At 37.5% G+C, this 21,594-nt stretch overlaps 2 protein-coding genes across 2 annotated transcripts in view; one reads left to right on the forward strand and one right to left on the reverse strand.

The window, feature by feature from the left end:
• The window catches only part of GTF2E1 (general transcription factor IIE subunit 1), a 37,714-nt gene extending 34,404 nt beyond the window's left edge, over positions 1-3,310 (reverse strand). Inside the window, 1 exon segment of the mRNA XM_047791323.1 lies at positions 3,145-3,310. The gene's annotated coding sequence lies outside the window, so the exon portion shown is untranslated.
• Positions 3,311-3,560: 250 nt separating this feature from the next.
• RABL3 (RAB, member of RAS oncogene family like 3) overlaps positions 3,561-21,594 on the forward strand; it is a 41,528-nt gene continuing 23,494 nt past the window's right edge. Inside the window, exons 1-2 of the mRNA XM_047791333.1 lie at positions 3,561-3,651; positions 9,523-9,614. Coding sequence (XP_047647289.1) covers positions 3,606-3,651; positions 9,523-9,614 — 138 coding nt within the window. The 5' untranslated portion in view covers positions 3,561-3,605. The remainder of the gene's footprint in view (positions 3,652-9,522; positions 9,615-21,594) is intronic.

Here is a 21,594-nt window from a genome sequence, read left to right on the forward strand (position 1 = left end):
TACTAATTTTTTAAGCTCTTTTGGTGACCCTAATATACAGAGTAAGTCCCTGACCACTGTTACCAATAAACTGGGTATGTGGCTCTTACTCATCCCACCAAAGCACATCCTGCATGGGGAAGGCCCTGTTCACTTGTCATTCAGCCTGGTACCTTTGCCTGAAACAGCTTAGCAAGTGCTAAAGATATGAGCAAGGGAGTGACATGAGGACTCTGGAGTCCCATTGTTTTGAGTTTTTGAATCTCAGTTCTACTATTTCTGAGCCTCTGACCCTGGAAAATTCTTGGTCTGTTTCATCATATATAAAAAGTGATTAACAATGTCTTCTTTATAGAGTTGATACATGGAGTAAATGAGATAATATTATGTGCAGTGTTCTGCTTTCAAGGCTGGCATCATAAGAGTTCCATTAAGTGTTGGCCTTCATAACAACTCCCCACTTAGATAAGTAATTCTTAAATCATTTTGAGAAATGGGTTGAAGTAAATGAAGATGGAAGCCCTGTGGAAGTATTAAGAATTATAATAATCAAACCTAAACTACAAAAGGCAAAAATATAAGAGGACAGGATGAATGAAACTTACAGAGACAAAATCAAAAGGATCCCATAATATATTGCAAATGGAAGATACACAGTAGGAAATTTTTTAATATTTGGGGTTTTTTTCCCCAATTTTTTTACTATGATAAAATATGCACAGCATAAAATTTACCAATTATATATTTTTAAGTATACAGCTCAGTGGTATTAAACACATTCATAATGTTATCCAACTATCACCATCAACCACTTCCACAGCTCTTCGTTTTGAAAACTGAAACCTTACACCCATTAATAACATATAGCTATTTGTTTTAAGCCAGTATGACTGGGAAGAGACAAATATACTATGAGAAACAGGTTAACACCTGAAGAGGAACAGGTGGAAGAAATGAGGCATTCAGTTCCAGTTGCTTGTGTCTGAAGAAATACTACAGGAGTTCCCATCGTGGCACAGTGGTTAACAAATCCGACTAAGAACCATGAGGTTGCGGGTTCGATCCCTGCCCTTGCTCAGTGGGTTAACAATCCGGCGTTGCCGTGAGCTGTGGTGTAGGTTGCAGACGCGGCTCAGATCCCGCGTTGCTGTGGCTCTGGCGTAGGCCGGTGGCTACAGCTCCGATTCAACCCCTAGCCTGGGAACCTCCATATGCCATGGGAGCGGCCCAAGAAATAGCAAAAAGACAAAAAAAAAAAAAGAAAAAAAATGAAGAAATACTACAGAATGTTACTGTGAAGATGTCCCACAGGTAGCTGAACAAATGAATCTGGAGCTCAACAAAGAAATGTATGTGCCATCTTGTTCAAAATCGCTATATTCTAAAAATCCTCTTTTCTGACCACTGTGTTCTCTCCTTCACTGCCTCTACTTCCCCACTGATGCTAAATCTCTTCAATCTCTGGACTTTATAATACTTAGTTCAGAGGTCTCAAATTGGCAGCCTCTGCCACATGATTTGACTAATTTTGATTTCAAAATGTTTTGAAAATTTTCTGAATTAGTGGTCAACATTTAAAAATGAGATTTGGAGCTACTGTTGTGCTTCAGTGAGTTAAGAACCTGAGTAGTGTCCATGAGGATATCCATGCAGGTTTGATCCCTGGACTCGCTCAGGGGGGTTAAGGACCCAGCGTTGCCACAAGCTGCAATATAGGGGGCAGATGAGGCATGAATCTGGCATTGCTGTGGTGTAGGCCAGCAGCTGCAGCTCTGATTCCACCCCCAGCCTGGGAACGTCCACTAGCCGCAGGTGTGGCCCCAAAAAAGGAAAAAAACAAAAAACAATAGTCGGATCCTGCATCCTCATGGATACCAGTAGAGTTCATTTTCTACTGAGCCACCATAGGAAACCCCCCTCATTTTTTTTAATGAAATAAAAATCATGAGATATCACATAAATTTTAATTTTCAGCTACTTCTCAAAAGTGGAAATAGCTGAGTGAAAAAGTGAGACCATATTCCCACATGGAAACAATCAGCTGAAGAGCAGTTGATACTTTAAAAAAGGGAAGGAGCTTGGCTGGCCTCTGGAGACTTTTGAGTGTGTGACCTTGGGGGCCAGGTCTGGTTTCTTCTTTTTAGTCTCAGAGTCCATCAGTCACCTATCAGTCTCACCTACAACCCTACCCTACCTAACCCAGACCCCTGAAAGCAAGTTGCTTTTGTTTTTAAACCATATGTATTCTAATCACACAAACACCAGGCAGAGTTGTAAGAACAAAGTTGAAAGTGAATGCACTCTCTGTACTGGGTCTAGGCTCCTCAGCCTCATCTGCAGCCACACTGGCATTCTCTCAATTCCAGGAGCCACACATGCTCCCTGCTTCCAAGCCTTTACACACGCCCCCACAACTAAGGCCGAAGTCCCTTCTCCTAATCATTTTTCACATCTCAAATGACATTTCCTCAGAGACACCCCAGATTCTCCCTAGCAGTTTAGAATGATCCCCCTTTCACATGCTCCCATAGCTCTTTCCCCTTCTTGGTGGCAGTGAATAGTTATACTTTCTCCATGTCTACATCGGAGACAAGGGTCTTAATCTTGTTCACCACTGATTTTCCAGTATGGATAACAGCTGGTCAAGTACTTCCATAAAACTTTCAATAGGTCTCCTCAGCACGTGTTCTTCAAACATGCCCACCCTGTCAGCCCTCACCTCCCCCCATTCACTTTCCCCACTGCAGCTTCCAGAGTAAAGAAAGGTAGGGTATTGAAAAACCCTCTTCTTAAACTTCAAATGGTTTTAAGCAGGAGGTGACAGCACCAAATTAGCGATTTTAAAGGATTCTGCTGACTGCAGACTGCAAAATGAAGGGAAGGAAGTGGACGTGGGGAGTTCTGTTAGATTTCGATATACTACTATTCCAAATCTGGAATAACGTGGATTCTATACATCCATCTGGTTTTCTCAGTTAATCACATTTCACGATACTCTCCACGGCTTCATACATAAAGTGGCATTATCACCGCGAAACCTCTGGACCAGCCCCGTTCCCAAATGTTCGTTTCCGCCCCACTGTGACAACCACGACGCCCTAAATTCCCTCGGACTCTGCCAGCTGAGTCCAGAGGCCACACTTGACGCAGCCAAGCCAGTCCTACCCGAGGTCGCACATGGGCCGCTCCGGGGTCAATGGTTCTTTGGAGGACCAAGCAGAGAAGCGACTCAAAAGAGTAAGGGGGAGGAGGACAGCTAAGGAAAAAGCAACGAAGACACCCTGAAAGGCGACGTCGAACCAGGGAACCGAGAACAAGGAACAGGGAACAAGGTTTACCAAAGCGAATCCTCGTACACTCCCACTACAGCTTCCCTCTGCGCCTCAACTACCGGCTTAAACGAGCCACGCCACTTGTGCGACAAAGAAAAACGGCCTATTCCTGCGACCAGTTTTAGAAACCACCCGCTACTTTTAACCAGGCAGGCCAATCAGCACGGTGAGGCCTTCAATCAAATCAGTCACATTCCGATTGGCCAATGGCATTGAAGGCTCGGCCCTCCATACCCAGCTCTGATTGGTCTTCAATCCCGGAATAGGCGTTAACCTCAGGAAGGAGCTGGCAAGATGGCGTCCCTGGATCGGGTGAAAGTACTGGTGTTGGGAGACTCAGGTGAGCCGCTTAACCCACCTTTGGGGCTCCCGACACTTTTGAGTTACATGAAAATCTTCCCCTTTCACTCCCCCTCCATCCATCTGCGGATGAACTGACTCTGGCGGGGGGCTGACATCCCTCTCAAGGCCCAAAGACTACACTTCCCAGAGGACTTTGCTCTGTTTAACCGAGCCGCGGCTTCACAAGTGTTGGGGGCGCGGAGCCCGGGCCTTTCTGTTTTTTTTAGGTTTTTACATCTGTCTACCAGATGACCGCAGCTTAGTGATGCTTTGTTTTAAAACATACGCGGATACTGAGTGTGGTATTGGACGCCGTGCTGAGACAAAGTTAGGACCTTTCCTTTAAGAGATTTTGTTAATTAAGGAAATCAAACGTGCGCTTAGGAAACTGTACCAGGTGCTTTGCATATATTGACTCTTAATCCTGAGATCAGACCCGTTATCCCATTTTACAGATGAGAAAATAGAGGCGGAGAGCTGTAAATGACAGAACTGGTTTGAACCGAGAGCCTGTGTACTTAAAACACTAACCTATATTATTTAGTGAATTAGCAGGTAGTAGTACTCTTTTACGCTCAACTGGGCTTCTTGTTTTCTTTATTCTCTTTAATCTTTTCTTCTTTTTTTTTTTTTTTTTTTTGCTTTTTAGGGCCACACCCAGAGCATATGGAGGTTCCCGGGCTAGGGGTCCGATCGGAGCTACAGCTGCCGGCTCACACCACAGCCACGCCAAATCCCAGCCGGGTCTGCGATCTACACCACAGCTCATGGCTCCAAACATCTGACACAATGTCTTTCAGAGCAAATATCCAAAAGTCAACTCCAGAAAAGCATATCTATGAAATGCAAAGTTACCATTTATTCCAAGTTTTTAAAGAGCTTAGGAATGGAGATAATGAGAAACAGAAAGAGAGTGAGGTGGAAAGGGGGAAATGAAAACTTCAATTCCAGTTGTCAAGTGTCCAAGGTGTCAAAATAATTTTAACACTAGGAGTAAACTGGGCTTAGCATTAAGATGAGTATAACCCTCATCTTAATTTTTCTATTTCTTACAACCCAGCACATAAGAGGTTTTCAATTAAGATTAAAGAGAACAGGAGTTCCCCTCATGGAGCAGTGGAAAGAATCTGACTAGGAATCGAGGTTGCAGGTTCCATCCCTGGCCTCTCTTGGTGGGTTAAGGACCCCAAAGAGCCTGAAAAACAGCCCGACCAAACAATAAAGTTGTTGGGGAGAGGACAAGGTTGAGAACATTTTTACATTGCCTGAAGATTAGTTGAATTACAAAATATTTTACTGAGCATTATTTAATACTCCCTTCAGAAAGTTGCACTATGAAATTTCTATGAACATAATCTAATTTATGTCAACTTTAGTTCTTTTGCTTGAAGTGGTGTTGAAGTTAATAAAAGCACTCAGTTTTACAGATAAAGAAAGCAGTGCTAGTCTAAATGGACTTTGAAAGAGTATCACCAAGTAAGATTTAGAACTGGAATCCAGAGTTAACAGTTTTTGATCATATGTAAAGTGGGTGCCTTCTCGCATTTATGATTCCTTTTCTTTTGCATCTAACAATCTCTTCACGTTACATATTGTTCAAACTAGTTGATTTATTCTCCCCCCCCCCCCAAAAAAAATTTTAAAACCTTCAGCATAACAGGTACTGAATTAGATGCTGGGTCTATAACTGTGGAATCAGTGCGTTATGCAACAGGGTTAAACTGGCTGCTGCATTAAATGGGGAAAATGATCAGGCAATTAGTAAGTTTTTAAAAATTATTATAGTTTAGTTGTAAAAGAGAAGACACAGCAGTGCCCACTGGGAAAGTGACTGATCTTGTCACACATTCACTGGTGTTAGGCTATATGTGTAAAATCAGTTATTACCTTTTTATCAGTTCTCTTTTAACAGTGATTTGCTATGTGACAGATTTGAATATACTTTTTACACTTATCTGCCTTTGTGTTTAAACTTCAAAGTTTGCTTTTGAATAAAGGCTTATTTACCCCGTGAAAATTTGAGGATTTTGCAAATATATAAAGGGATGACTTGGGATTTGTTTGTATTTCTTAGAGATATTTTATAATTTAGTGAGAAATCCTGAAAGTTTCTCTAACATCTCATACTCTTTTGTCTTTGTTCTTTCAGACATAGGGGATGAGCTTAACACACTACCAACTCTATTTGGAGCTGGCTTTTATTTGATCATACTGAACTTTTTTCTGCAGCAAATTAAGTCATTCTTTTGATCTAATTTAGTCCTAATGATGAAAACATGGGATCAGAACCTCCCAACATTCTTAAAGTTAGCCACCATTCTTGGCACTTCAATTGTTCTTACTATTTAGGGTTCATCCCATGTTAGCTAGCTCTAATGTCACCCAAGGCAGTTAATTCATAGACACCTATACAATATTACTGCATAGAGATGTTTACTCTGACACAGTTAAGCTAAACTAGAAGCTCAAGCGTTGAATCAAGCTAACTAAATGCCTAGCTGTGTGCTTCCAACATAAACCTATGTGCAAACACGAAAATCAGTAATATGCCCTAAAGGCTATAGATACCAGTGCGTTGTGGTAAATACAAAAAAACTCAGTTTAAGTACTCAAAAATATTATATACCTATAAGTAAAAAAAAAAAAAAGAATTAAAGGGACATCTGGGAGAATATTTGATTAAATTGCATGAGCAGCTAATATATAAAGAGGTCACATAAATTGGTAACACTAAAACCCAGTAGATAAATGGATAGAGCACATCAATAGATAATTCATAAGAAAAACAACTGATTATCACAGATGATCATAACTATAGCATTACTAGAAGGTGAGGAAATTCAGGCTAAAGCAAGATGTCAGGTTTTTTTCTTTTATAAACTAACAAAGGTGAGAAAGCAACTTCATACTGTTGAGGTGCAACAAGACCTGCAGGTTTATGGGTATGGCTGGTGGTAAAGTAATCAGATAAAAGTTGTCAATGTATATAATATTTATATTTAACTTTAAATGTTGATTTCCTTTTACAAACTAATTTCACTTCTGGTAAGATATACTAGGAAAATAATTTTAAACAAAAGTTTAAACAGAAATCTTTTCTTAGCATAGTGAGAAGTTCAAACACCCTAATATCTAATAAGTAGAAAATGGTTAAACCAATCAATATGTTTACTCTCTGAACTATTGAGACAAAAGATGTTTATGAAGATTATTTAATAATATAATTCTTAGCCACTAAATAAGTGGCTGTTCTGAGTACCCTGTTCTGAGTACCAGAAATTAAAAAAAAAAAAAAGATGAGTAAAAGCCAGTCTCAGCCCTCAACTTAAAATTAAGCACAGTGAATAAAACTGATAAAAAAGCAAGTGTACTAGTGTATTTTAAATGCTCTGTAGGAAAATGCACAGTGTACAGTGGAGATGCAGAGAATGGTAGATGACATGCTTTGTTCTATCTGTATGGAGTCAGAAAAGACTTTCTAACTACAATAATGGTGAGTCTTGAAAGATTAATTCACCAGGCCATTGGGAGAGGGGAAATGGAAGAGAAGGATGGGTAGGGTATTTCAGACAAACCCAGCTATACAAGCAAAAGCTTATGTTTCATTGTTTTTTAGTACAGTATATATATATATATATTCACAGTAACAACCTGTCCATAGAAAAATCTTGCTTGTGAAATTAAGTCTACATGCTGACAGCAGTGCTCTTCAGATGATTCTTTTTCTCCTTTTTATATACTTTATAAATAATCTGTAAATAGAATTTTATAATAAAACGTAGCAGGCCCATACACAATAATGCACACAAAGAGGTGGTCTAAATTTTTTATTGCAACTAGTGTCACATAAAGATTCACCAACTGCGCTTTTTATAATGGCTTCCCAAAATGTGTTAACTTAATGAATAACTCTACACAAAGCGTACATGAGTAGCTCATTCCCTTTCCTCTTCCTATAGATCTCTGAACATATTCCTAGCATTAATAACTAGATTATCCTGAACACAGGAGATCTTTATGAAAATAAAGTGCTGTCCTGCTGAATGGAAGAAAATATTTTCAAACAACATGTCTGATAAGGAAATATCCAAAATATATAAAGAACTCAACTCAAAAATCAAAATCAATTAAAAAATGGGCAGACGACTTGAATAGACATTTTTTCCAAAGAAGACATGCACATGAAAAGATGCTCAACATCTCTAATCATCGGGGAAATACAAATCAAAACTACAATGAGATATCATTTCACACCTCTCAGAAGAACTATCATCAAAAAGACAGTAAATTACAACTGTTGTCAAGGATGTGGTGAAAGGGGAACCCCCATTTACTGTTAGTGGGATTGTAAATTGGTACAGCCACAATATGGAGGCTCCTTGAAAAATTAAAAATAGAACTACTATATCCAGCAATTCCACTTCTGGGTATTTACCTGAAAAAAAAAATAACACTAATTGGAAAAGATGTATGCATCTCTATATTCATTGCAACATTGTTTACAATTGTCAAGATAATAGAAGCAATCCAAGTGTCCATGGATAGATGAATGGATAAAGAAAAAATACACACAATTAGCCATACAAATAACAAAATCTTGCCGTTTGTGACAACACAGATGGTTCTAGAAGGTATTATGCTAAGTGAAATAAGTCAGAGAAAGACAAATACTGTATGATCTCACTTGTACATAGAATCTAAAAAACAAAGGAACAAACAAAATGAAAGCAGACTCAGATATAGAGAATATATGATTGCTAGAGAGGAGGGGTGGGGAGAAGGTGCAGGGAATTAAGAGGTACAAACTTGCAGTTATAAATAAGGCACAGGGTTGCTCAGTGGGTTAGGGATCTGGCATTGCTGTGGGCTATGGTGTAGACTGGCAACTGTAGCTACAATTTGACCTCTAGCCTGGAAACCTCCATATGCAGTGGGTGCGGCCCTAGAAAAAGGCAAAAAGACTAAATAAATAAATAAGGCACAGGGATGTACTGTACAGCATAGGGAATATCACCAATGGTACTCTAATAGCTTTGTATGGGGACAGATGCTTGGCTTCATGGTGATCATTTTGTAATGTTATTTAAATGTTGAATCATTATGCTATACACCTGAAGCTAACATAATATTGTGTGTCAACTATATTTCAATAAAAAGAAAAGGAAATGCTACCTATAAAGGTAAAGGGCCATGCTGTAGAAGAGAAGAGCTATTCTCTTTTTCTAAAGGGTAAGCCTGGTCCAAGTGGTTGACTGCTTTGTAAAAATCACTGTATGGGAGAACTGGAGTGTCAAAATACAGAAATGTGCAACAGTGAATCCCTGTCACTGACAGGGTTCAAGCACAATCTGAAAGACCATCTTACATGGTCTGAGGAAAGGACCTCAGCATTGGTGGTCAGGATAGACGAGATTACCTCTAAGATATGTTAAGATTTTCCAATTCTGAAATCAGCTGAATAGATGAAATCATTAAAAAGAAAAGGGATTCGTTCATTTGAAATTGCCGTGGACCAGTAGTTCTCAAAGTGAGTTCCCTGGATCAGTTGCATTAGCATCACCTGGGAACCTGTTAGAAATGCAAAGTCTTTGGCTTTGTGACAGATCTGCTGAACTGGAAACTCTGGGGAGAGAACCCAGCTTTCTGTTTTAACAAGCCCTCCAGAGGATTCTAATGCCAAATTTGAGAGAACCAGTGTCCTTAACTATCTTCTCTTTACCAGTGAAGCTTATTAAATGGTTAGTATGGTATGAATACTCTTCAAACAACCATATGCTTTACATATTATTACTGCCTATTCTGCCTTACTTTTGCCATAATAGATTTCAGCGTGTCTTTTATATGACTAGAGTGCTTGTTTCTTTTACAGGTGTTGGGAAATCTTCACTAGTTCATCTTCTATGCCAAAATCAAGTGCTGGGAAATCCATCATGGACTGTGGGCTGCTCAGTAGATGTCAGAGTATGTGTTTCTTATATTTTAGTTTTTCAGTGTCTTGTTAAAGATAACTTCTTCAGGAGTTCCCATTGTGGCTCAACAGGTTAAGGACCCAACGTTGTCTCTATGAGGATGCAGAGACACTGCATCCTAGCTTCGGTGGGTTAAGTCTCCAGCATTTCCTCAGGCTGCAGTGTAGGTCATAAATGTGGCTCAGATCTGGTGTTCCCATGGCTGTGGCAAAGGACCCAGCTGCAGCTCTGATTTGACCCCTGGCCCAGGAAATTCCCTATGCCACAGGTATGGCCATAAAAAGAAAAAAAGGAAGGAAGGAAGAAAAGAAAGAAAAGAAAAGAAATAACATCTTCAAACTCATGATCAAATTACAGTTAGACTAAGTAGTAGTCATAGCTGAGCTTTAGTAAGCATCTACTCTATGCTGGATACTATGTCAAATGTTTTACCTGTTCATTGAGTCTTTTTTAAACTGTGAGATATAGTTACAAAACTTAAGGCATAGAGAAAAGTAACTTGGTCAAATTCATTCAGTTCATAAGAAGCAGAATCAAGATTTGATCCCAGTTAGTCTGATTTCAGAGATTTCACTTTTAAATACTATGCTATATATCTAGAGTTCACTTAACATCTTCATAAATAGTTCTGCCTAAGCCTTTGCCACTGAGACAGCCAACTTTTGGCTAGAAATATATAGCCAAGGCAAAAGTGTCTGGAGCCTTGTCTAGATCATCTGTTCCACCTTAAGAAACACAAGTGCAGTTTCCAGTGAATTAACTATCTTCCCAGATGTTGGTCTCGCTAATTCTGGCCAGTCCTATCTAAATCTCTCTTCCGCAGGCATTCCTGTCTCCATTGAGTTAAGAAATAAATAGAGAGGGTATAGTAGTTAGCTAGATTAACAGTTATTTTCCCTCAGTTCCTTGAAGCTGTTGTTCCACAGTCTATGATGTATATTGCTGCTAATTAGAAATCCTCTGTCAGCCAAAATATTATTCCTTTTTCAGGTAGTTTCTTCTCTCTAGTTGTTTTAGAAAAAAAAAATTTTTTTCTAGTCTTTGCTGTTCTGTAGTTTTACTAACCTATGTATAGGGGTGGGATTAGTTTATGGTTATCCTATTTGGAAGTAGTGTGCCTCGTGTCTATCTCATTTTTCAAAATTTTTAGCTATTATCTGTTTACCTGCCCTCATTCCCTCTCTCTTCTTCTTTTGAATTTCTATTGCATTTTTGTCCTCCACATCTTTTAATTGCATGTTCATGTTTCCTATTCTTTATTTCTCCTTGGTGCATTCTGGATGATATACTCATATCTGCCTTCCAGTTAACTAAGAATCTGTTGAGCTATACCTAATCTTTTTTTTAATATGTCCACTCTGTCTTTTATTTCAGTAACTGTAATTTTTAATTTTGAGAGGTTCCTTTTGGTTCTTTTTCAAATGTCAAAAATTTTCAAAATATTCTGATCTTTCTTTTTTTAATTTAAATTAATTTCGACATAATATTTTATAGTTTCTTTTGGATTGCTCTTTTTTGTTGTTGTTGTTGTTTTTCCTGGATGGGTGGTAGATGTTCTACTTGCTGTATATGCTGACTCTACTTCATGGAAATATGCCTGTTTGTTTTGTAAATCTTTGGGGATGACCACATCTTTAGCAGGATTTGTTTTTTTTTTTTCCTTTTCCCTTTTAAAGTCTTAATATGCTGTGTTGTGAGAGTGCACTACCTTTTCATTTCTGTTGCTGCCAGAGCACTAGAGATTTCAATGGTCCTTGTAATTTCTCAGCTAGAAATTTCCATATAATCCTGATAGTGTAAATTCTCCCAATATCCAACTGTGATTTACATTTTGTGTAGATCTTTTATCTACTCTCTACAAGGTCCCTGACAGAAAGTTTTTCCTGCTTTCCTGAGCCAGTGGACATAGTTTTGCCTACTCTCTTCACTGACAGTGCTGTTCATCAAGGGTAAACATTTCACCAGAGAATCTGTCTTTTTTTCATTTTTTAAGGTTTTATTGAAGTATAATTGATTAACAATGTTGTAATAAGGGAATCTCTTCTTTGTCACTCACCCATATACACATTTGCTTTAAAAGCTAGAAAACAGATCCCTATTCTTGGATGGGCTCTAAAACTCTAGGGACCAAGCCCTGAAGCTATAACTGAATCTGGATCAGCTCCCACTTAGCACTCTTAAGTTCTTTCTTCATTTTTAGCATCTGGGGAATTTCCGCTTTTTTTTCTGTTACACTTGTCCTTTTCATTAAAAAATATATCTATTTTTATGGCATTTCTATATATCCGAGGTCAAAAGGGTCTTGTCTGTGTCATTTCAGCCTGCTATGCTCCCAAATTCTTAGATATGGAAGAAAAAGAAATTCAAGATAATGAGTTCAGTGGCAACTTTATTTAGAGAAGAGACCTAATAACGAGTTCTGGACAAAATTTGGACTTTTCTAGTTCCTTTTCTGTGAGAAAGTATGACCTATTGAAAAGAAACCTACATGTGAACTCCCACTTCCTAGGTCAGTCCCTATGTTGCCTTTTGCTTCTGAAAGAGACTATTCAGTTTACCTTTCTGAGCCTTAGTATGCCATCTGCAAAACAGAGGTAAATGATACCTGCCTTATCTAGCCTATAGGTTTGTAGAGAGGATCAGAGAAGCCTAAAAGATGTGAAGTTAATAAGATCTAGTACTTTACAATCTGAAGTTGAAATTGAACTTAAATTCAGTTTTCTGCCCCTTCCGCCACCTGCTCCTCTTATCCACCCAGAGCTGTCTACTCATGTAATTTACCTTTCGTCTTGTTTGGGTTTTTTTTTTCCCCCCTTTGCTTATTAAACTGGCTAAATCTCCAGGACAGTGTTAAATATAAGAAGCAATGCCAATATGCATCCTTGTCTCATTCCCAATCTCGGGAAACTTTTAATGAAATACCATTAAATATGGTGTTTGCCGTAGGATTTTTTTGTAAACACAATATATCAGATTAAGATTACCTTCTCTTCTTATTTTGATGGTGTTTGTACCATGACTTGGTGTTGGATTTATCAGATGCTTTTTCATGATAGTCATAATATCCCTGCTTTGTTTTGTTACTGTGGTAAATTATGTTGATTGATTTTTAAGTGTTAAAACAATTTTGCATTCTTGAAATAAATCCAAATTGGTATAGATGTATTAATCTAATCTTTTATTATGTAAGTAGATTCAGTTTGCTAATATTTTTTGTTCCTAAATATTTGCATCTAAATTCATGAGAAAGGAGTTCCCATCATGGCTCAGTGGTTAAAGAATCTGACTAGGAACCATGAGGTTGCAGGTTTGATCCCTGGCCTTGCTCAGTGGATTAAGGATCCCGCATTGCCATGAGCTGTGGTGTAGGTTGCAGACGTGGCTCAGATCCTGTGTTGCTGTGGCTCTGGCGTAGGCCAGTGGCTGATGCTCCGATTCGACCCCTAACCTGGGGACCTCCATATGCCATGAGAGCGGCCCTCAAAAAGGCAAAAAGACAAAAAAAAATAAAATAAAATAAATTCATGAGAAAGATTGACCTGTCATTTTCCTTTCTCATAATCTTCTTGTGGGGTTTTAGTTTCAGGATTATGCTAGCCTCATAAAATGAAGCAGGAAGTTTTATTTCGTATCTATTCTCTGGAAGAGTTTATATAAGGTTAGTTGTCTTTCTTTCTTAGATATTTGAAAGAATTCACAGTTAAAAACATCTGGGCCTAAAGTTTTCTTTGTGGGACTTTTTAAATAACTAAAGAAAATATGAAAATGACTATTTCTTCTTGCCAATTTTGGTAACTTATGTTTTTGAAATAATTTGTCCAATTTATGTAAATTCTCAAACAGTGTGCTTTTATATCTTAGATTATCTTTCATTATCTGCAGGATGTGTAATAATATTCCTTTTTACATTTCAGGTATGGATAATTTTTGGCTTTTCTCTTATCTTCTTGGTCAGTCTTGCCAGAGGTCTGTCAAGGATTAGTTTTGGGCTTTGTTGATTTTTATTTATTATATGTTTGTTTCCTATTTTGTTAATTTCTGCTCTTTATTATGTCCATACTTCGTTTGGGTTTAATTACCTGTGGTTTTTTTTCTAACTTCTTGCCCTAAGTAGTTGTTTCAGTGAGTTTCCCCCATGCCCCCCAGGCCTCCTTTTAGAGCTCTAGAAGAGTCCAAATTTCTATTTAGGCACAGCTTTAGCTACATCTCTGAAATTCAGTTCAAAATACTGTCTAATTTCCATTGTGAGTTCTTCTTTGACTCATTGATTGTTTAGAAAAGTGCCACTTAATTTCCAAACTTTGAGAATGTTTATTATCTTTTAATTATTGATTTCTAGCTTCATTGTGCTCAGAATGTATGCTGTTGCTTTCATACTTTGAAAATTGGGTGAAATTTGCCTAATGCCAGTTTTTGTAAATATTTCATGTGCACTTTAAAAAAATGCATATTTTGTAACTGTTGAGTCAGTTAGGTCAAGTTTGTTACTCATTTTGTACACATCTTTTCTATCTTGACTGATTTTCTTTGCTTATCTCATTAAATTGCTAAGGAATGAGTATTATAATCTCCAACTGTAAGTGTAGATTTGTTTATTTCTCATTTTACTTCTGTCCATTTTTTGTTTATATTTTGAGATTGTATTATTGTGTACTAATAAGATTGTTTAAGCTTCCTGAAGGATGTACTTTTTTTTCTCTTTTTTTAGGGCCACACGCACAGCATACGGAAGCTCCCCAGCTAGGGGTTGAACCAGAGCTGCACCTGCTGGCCTACACCACAGCCACAGTGGCGTGAGATCTGAGCCACGTCTGTGACTTAAACCACAGCTCACAGCAATGCCGGATCCTTAACCCACTGAGCAAGGACAGGGATCAAACCCTCAACCTCATGGTTACTAGTTAGATTCGTTTCTGCTGTGCCACAACAGAAACTTTTTTTTTTAATTTTTTATTTAACATTTTATTGTCATGATATAGTCTCTCTATATCCAGTAATACATTGTATCTTGTAGTTTATTTTGTCTGCTAATAAAAGAGCACTAAATCCACATTTTACCCCAGTTTTATTGAGATATAACTGATATATACTGACATATAAGATACAACATATATATGGAGATATAACTGACATGTACTGACGTAAAGATATAACATATATACGGAGATATAACTGACGTATACTGACATTGTATTAGTTTAAGGTGTACAACATAATCATATATGTATATATTGAGAAATGATTACCACAGTAAGTTTAGTTAACTTGCATCATCTCACATAGTTAACTGTTTTTTTTCTCTTGTCATGAGAACTTTTAAGATCTAAGTGTTCATTAATGGATGAACAGATAAAGAAAATGTGGTGTACATAATTGGAGTATTATTCAGCCATTGAAAAAGAAGGAAATTCTGCCATTTGAAACAACATGGATGGACCTTGAAGACATTATGCTAAGTGAAATAAGTTAGAACGTGAAAGACAATTACTATGTGAGCACACTTAGATGTGGAATCTAAAATAACCAAACTCATGGGAACAGAGAACAAATTAGTGGTTGCCAGAGGTAGGGGTGGAGGGAATAGGGGATATAGGTAAGGGTGCTCAAAAGGTACAAACTTCCAGTTATCAGATAAATAAGTCCTGGTGATACAATGTACAATATGACAACTATAATTAATACTGTATTGTATAAACCAACTTATTTTTAGTTAATGTTTTGTGGTATATCTTACTTCCATCTCTTAACTTTTATGCTTTCTGTGCCTTTGTATTTATGTGTATTTCTTGTAAATAAGATGTAGTGCAATTTGCTTTGATAATCAGTCTTACATCTTAGTCTTTTAATTTGATTCTTACCTCCAGATATTCTGATTCAGGGTTATACATGATGCCCAGGAATGTACATTTTAAAAAGCATATGAGGTGATTCTGGTGTAGATTAATAATATTTTAAGGAACACTGGGTAGGATGTGGAATCAGTTTTCCAAGTGGATATAAAAGTGGTTAATGACAGGACTTAGAGCAGAAAGGCAAGACTATTAATCAAATGCTGACAGGAAGCTAGTAGGTATTAACAGTAAGGGAAGGGAGAAAGAAGGGTGTATAGCCAGATGGTCCAAAGCCTCAAAAGAACACAGGTTTTTTTTATATAAAGGCAGAGGGCTGATGTATTGAAAGTAGCTTTAGAGAGTATGCAAGGTATTTCCTCTTTTTCATCTCCAAGGTAATGTGAATGTGGAAGAGTGAACACCATCTACCTGAGAGAGCAGCAGAAGTCATGTCTTCAGGGTAGGGACTGGCATCAGGTAATACAATGAGGTTGAGGGTAAGGATATACTGGAATTTTGTAATCATAGAGTTAGGTTTTAGGGTCTAGGAGAGAAGTGGAAAAATGAGAAAGAAGGAAACATTTGGGGTTGAATAATGGGTACAGGAAGCAGAAAGCAGTATGAGAATCAAAATATGAGAAACCAATTAAGGACCCAAAGTATATGATAGCTGAGGATAACAGGGATATTGAGTGTAGCTGGTGGCAAAATTTCCAAAAGAAACTTTGTCTTAGCATCCCTCTGTATATGAAGATGGAAACTGAGTTGTATCAGTAAGGAATGCTTCCATGATAGTCCCAGAGAGCAGATCAATATGAGACTAGTTACTTCTCAAGACTCTGACCAGTTTTAGAAGTAACAGCAGTGAATTCCTTTGGAGAACCCTGCTTTTGGAGATTTTTTTTTAATTTTATTGAAGTATAGTTGATTTACAAAGTTGTGTTAATTCCTGCTATACAGCAAAGTTATTTAAGTTATACACATATACATACATTCTTTTTATATGCTTTTCCATTATGGTTTATCACAGGATTGAATATACTTCCCCTATTCTATATAGTAGGATCTTGTTCATTCATGTATAGAATGAATCTGTTAATCCCAAACTCCCAATCCATCCATCCCTACCTGGCTTTCCCTTGGCAACCACAAGTCTGTCCTTTATGTCTATTAGTCTCTTCCATTTCATAGATAACTTCATTTGTGTCATATTTTAGATTCCACATGTAAGTGGTATCATGTGATTTGTCTTTCTCTGACTTCACTTAATATGATGGCCTCTAGGTCCATCCGTGTTACTGCAAATGGCATTATTTCATTCTTTTTTATCGTTGAATAGTATTCCATTGTGTATTTATACTACACGTTCTTTATCCATTCATCACTCAATGGACATTTAGGTTGTTTTCATGTCTTGGCTATTGTGAACAATGCTGCTCTTAACAGAGAAGTGCGTTTATAAAGACTGCAGATTTTTTTAACTCCCTCCATAGTTCCAGGAACACTGGGAAAGATATAAAACTGTCTTTATTCCAGCCTCCCTTTTGGACAGAAATGACACTTGAAGAAAAGTGTCATGTAATAACTGACCAATTTTACTGGAATGAGTGTGTAACTAACTCTTTTAAAGTCAGTCTGTCCTGAATTGCATTTTTATGGAAGAGAGGGGCATATAAGGCTGAAAGTGACCTTGCTTTTATTACTCTTCACTGAATTAGGCTTGTTGATTAGGCTTCTTTTATCTTTGAGAAAAGTGTGTTTCTTGAGTGGCAATACAAGTGAAAGCCATCTTTAAGCCAATCTTAAAGTTCTGATAAACATGTAGATCACTTTGACTATTGTTATAATAAAGTTCTTCCCTCTAACAAGGATAATTAAATCTGATAAAGTCTTTACCTAAATAACTTGAAAGAACACTTTCTTCTCTAGCAGCTTTTATATTGCAATTACAGCTTCTGTGTTATTGAAATCTTTGACAGTGCATCTCCAGAATCAGTATAGATCCATAAATACACACTCTTCAGAACTCTTAAAACATTTTTCCCGTTTAGCTCATTTCACATCTGTTAAGAGCCAACTAAAATAGAGATGGTAAAGGTGATAATGTAATTGTTTAATTTCAAGTGCTGGGTGAAGATGATAAGCTTATAGTATGTACTCAGTAATTATTAGCATTTTGGATTTAGTATGCAAAGCATTGGTGTTCAGAACTGAACTGAAGGAAAAAAGGAGAAGAGTTTTATTTTGTGGTATTTTTCATTCCTTACTGTGTTCTAATTTTGTTGCCCCCAAATCTAATGGGACCAATATAAATGCATGACTACTCTTAATTATGAAAATGAGACTTATAGAATTTAATCTTTTCACAAATTATAAATAAGGAAATTGATTTGTCATTTCCAGTTCACTTTAATGGGATTTTAACTCTAATTTACACATTGCATACAATCAATATTTATTGAATTCCTCTTTGAGTAGCATAGCAATGTGCAGGCACTGCAGAGAAATTTTTTTTTTAAAGGCCGACTTCTTCACTAAGAATATGAGGTGGGGAACTAGTAGGTAAGACAAGGTTGTTTGGGGTTTTTTTTGTCTTTTTTTTTTTTTTTTTGTCTTTTTAGGGCCACACCCTCGGCATATGGAGGTTCCCAGGCTAGGGGTCCAATCAGAGCTGTAGATGCCGGCCTACTCCACAGCAACACCAGATCCGAGCCGCATCTGCAATCTACACCACAGCTCACAGTAACACAGGATCCTTAACCCACTGAGCGAGGCCAGGGATCAAACCCGCAACCTCATGGATCCTAGTCGGATTCATTTCGGCTGCGCCACGACAGGAACTCTGAGACAAGGTTTTTATATAAATGATCTTTAAAATAACAGTAATAATGAATGATGGCTAACATTTTTTAGTGCTTACTTTGAACCGAGGTACCTGTTTTATATACTAATCCATTTAATGCCCACCACTCCTTGAGGTAGGTTTTATTAGTTTCCCCATTTGACACATACAGTAGTTGAGGCACAAAAGCATTAACTGACTTGTCCAAGGTCACAATGCTATTAAGTGATAGAGGTGGAATTCAAACCCAGAAAGTCTGGTGTAAGAGCCTGTGCTTCTGATCACTACTCTGTAAGCCCTCTTGCTCCAGAATGGTATTAAGAAAAAGGTATTCTAATTTTGTTAAATACAGTAACCACTAGACTCATTTGGAGTTTTAAATTTAATTTAAATGAACTAAAGTTAAAAATTTAGTTCCTTAGTTGAACTAGCCACAGTTCAAGTGCTTGGTAGTCACAAATTGCTAGTTGTTACTTGGCATTTCCATCATCTCAGAAAGTTCTATGGCATGGCACTGATATAGAATATGTCACAGGAGTTCAAAAGTGAGGTGCTTATAAAGAGTAGAAAATTACACAGTGTTAATGATCGAACAGGTGGCCTGGATAGTGGACAAATGAATTATTCCTTAAGAAGAGAGATATGGGGAGTTCCCATCATGGTACACTGGTTAACGAATCCAACTAGGAACCATGAGGTTGCGGGTTCGATCCCTGCCCTTGCTCAGTGGGTTAACAATCTGGCGTTGCCCTGAGCTGAGGTGTAGGTTGCAGACGCAGCTCAGATCCCGTGTTGCCGTGGCTCTGGCGTAGGCTGGCAGCTACGGCTCTGATTCGACCCCTAGCCTGGGGTCGAATATGCCTCAGGAGCAGCCCAAGAAATGGCAAAAAGACAAAAAAAAAAAGAAGAAAAAGAAGAGAGATATGTATTACAGATGAAAGAAAATGAAATGATAAATTCAGCCCTGGGCATGATGAAGGGAGGTATCTGTGCTGTCCAACTGAAGCTGTCTAGAAAGCATTTGAGGTGCTGAAGCTCAAGAGAGAATTCAGAGTTGGAATCATCTATAGAGAGATAATCCTGAATCATGAGAGCTGATGAGGTTTTCAAAAAAGAAAATTTAGCAACAGGAGAGCTGAGGGCATATAGAGTTGAAGGTGAAAAAGGGGGTCAAAGGAAGATTGATCAAAGAAGTAGGAAGGATGGCCAAGATGACATACCACAAGAACAAAAAAGAGATGAGAACTTCATGAAGGAGAGGAATTGACTTTTTGTATGAAATGATATAGAGATATAAGAACTGAGAGGAAAAAATTGAATTTGGTGATGACAGAGTTAGTACTCACCTTTGAAAGAGCAACGGAATGTTAGTGGCAGAAACCAAAAGATGTGAATAGGCAGAGGAAATAGAGACAGGTTTAAATCAATCATACACAAAGTTTAAAGGTAAAATAAAGGAGCAAATGCGTACAGAATAGAAGGGGGGAAATGAAGGGGTTTGTTTGTGCATTTGTTTTTTAAGAAGAGGAAATGAGCTTGGCTGAAGGCAAAACGAGATTACTGGTAAGAAAGAGGCAATTAGCAGAAACTTTTTTATTCATTCATTCATTTGTTCATTCAGAACATATATTGCATACTTACTGGCTATTAGACACCGGGAAGAACTGAAAGTACAGCAGTGAATGAGAAAAATTCAATTTCTGCTTCCCTGGTACACTCATTGTTGACTTTTTCTATCCTCTCCTTTCTACCAACTCTCTCTTAAGACCTCTTTCCTTCCTGCCTCTCTTTAATAATTCTGCAGGCACACATATTAAATCAAACTTGTTAGAGAACATCTACAACATCCACCGCTCTTTCTTGATGTGTATTTTTTCCTTTACTAAATTTGTTCCTCTTTTTAAAAAATTACAAACAATGAATAAACTCTTCAAATGAGACAAAACCTTTTATACTTAGTCTTGATTTGGTTTCCAATAAAAAGTCAAGAGGTGAGTAAATGAAAAGTACCAAAGTGACAGGGTGGTTCCTTTTGCCATTTGATGATCAGCACATACTGTTGCTACCTGTTGAGAAAATCCTTCCTTATATGGCTGTAAAGTCTGTAAAATCACTTTAAGTATCAGATCCTTGATGACCTGATTTAAATATAAAACACATTTCTTATATTTTGGCATTACCTGCCTTAATGTCAGGCTCTTAGTATAGCACCAAGGTACCACTTATTGTGTCAAGAGCCATACTTTTATAATATCAAGCTCTCCCATGGAGATCACTCACTATACAAAAGCTATAATGACATAGCTACAAGCTACAAGCCATAGTTTAAAGTTCTTAGAACCATTAAATTTAAATTAAGTTGAGCTAAGTATTAATTGAGCAGTTTGGAAAGGAAGAAAGGCACCTTCTCTTCTATTTCTGGAAGGAAACATGAAAAGATTTGATTAAGGAAAGTGTTTGGTTGTGGAGAAGAGTATAGATGAGTGAGCCAGTCTGGCTTGGGAATATGTGTAGCCAGAAGGGAGCTGGCTTACAGACTTGGTACATTGCAAGGCTACAAGGGCACACTACCTGGACATTGCATTATATGTGGCTATTCTGGGAGAGGTTACAGTCTTTTAGGAGAAGAAATTAGGTATTCAAAATAATTTGGGGGAAAAAAATGGCGTACTTAAATGGTTGCCCAACTTAATTATGCATTAGAATCACCTAAAGAGATTTCTTTGAAAACATAGGTTTTTGAACCCCACCGCAGAAATTTCAGAAGTTGTCCAAGAATCTCTGGGTTGTTTTTTTTATAAATAAGTCTTCTTATTGGTTCTGATTTAGTTTGTTCTCAGACTGTACCTGAGAAGCACTGGAATTTGGTAAAAATAATAAACTAAATATGATAAAATCTTAAAGGATGAGATATCCTGAATTTATTTCTTGATTTAAACAAACATATCCAAGCATTTCATATGTGCTAGGTATTATGCTATATTCTAGGCCTACAAAGATGAAAAATATGGTCCTGTCCTTAAGCTCAGAGTCTAATAGAAGAGATACCAGTAGATAAATAAGACAGTGTGGTTAGTGAAATGGTAGAACTGCATGATGTTATGGGAGCAAATAGGATTTCTTAACCTGCCCTGGTTGGTTTTGGATCTAGGGAGGGGGGCAGGATTCATTAAAGTGGTTGAGTTTTTGACTCCTTATAATACCTTATATTGTTTGCTTCAATGGTTTTGCTTAGAAATCTTGATAAAATATTCCTTGCTTTCATAAACAAAATTCATGTAGTTTCACCTTTCATTGAT

This window comes from Phacochoerus africanus, chromosome 1 (genome assembly GCF_016906955.1).
Source record: "Phacochoerus africanus isolate WHEZ1 chromosome 1, ROS_Pafr_v1, whole genome shotgun sequence".
In the NCBI taxonomy this organism is placed as follows: domain Eukaryota; kingdom Metazoa; phylum Chordata; class Mammalia; order Artiodactyla; family Suidae; genus Phacochoerus; species Phacochoerus africanus.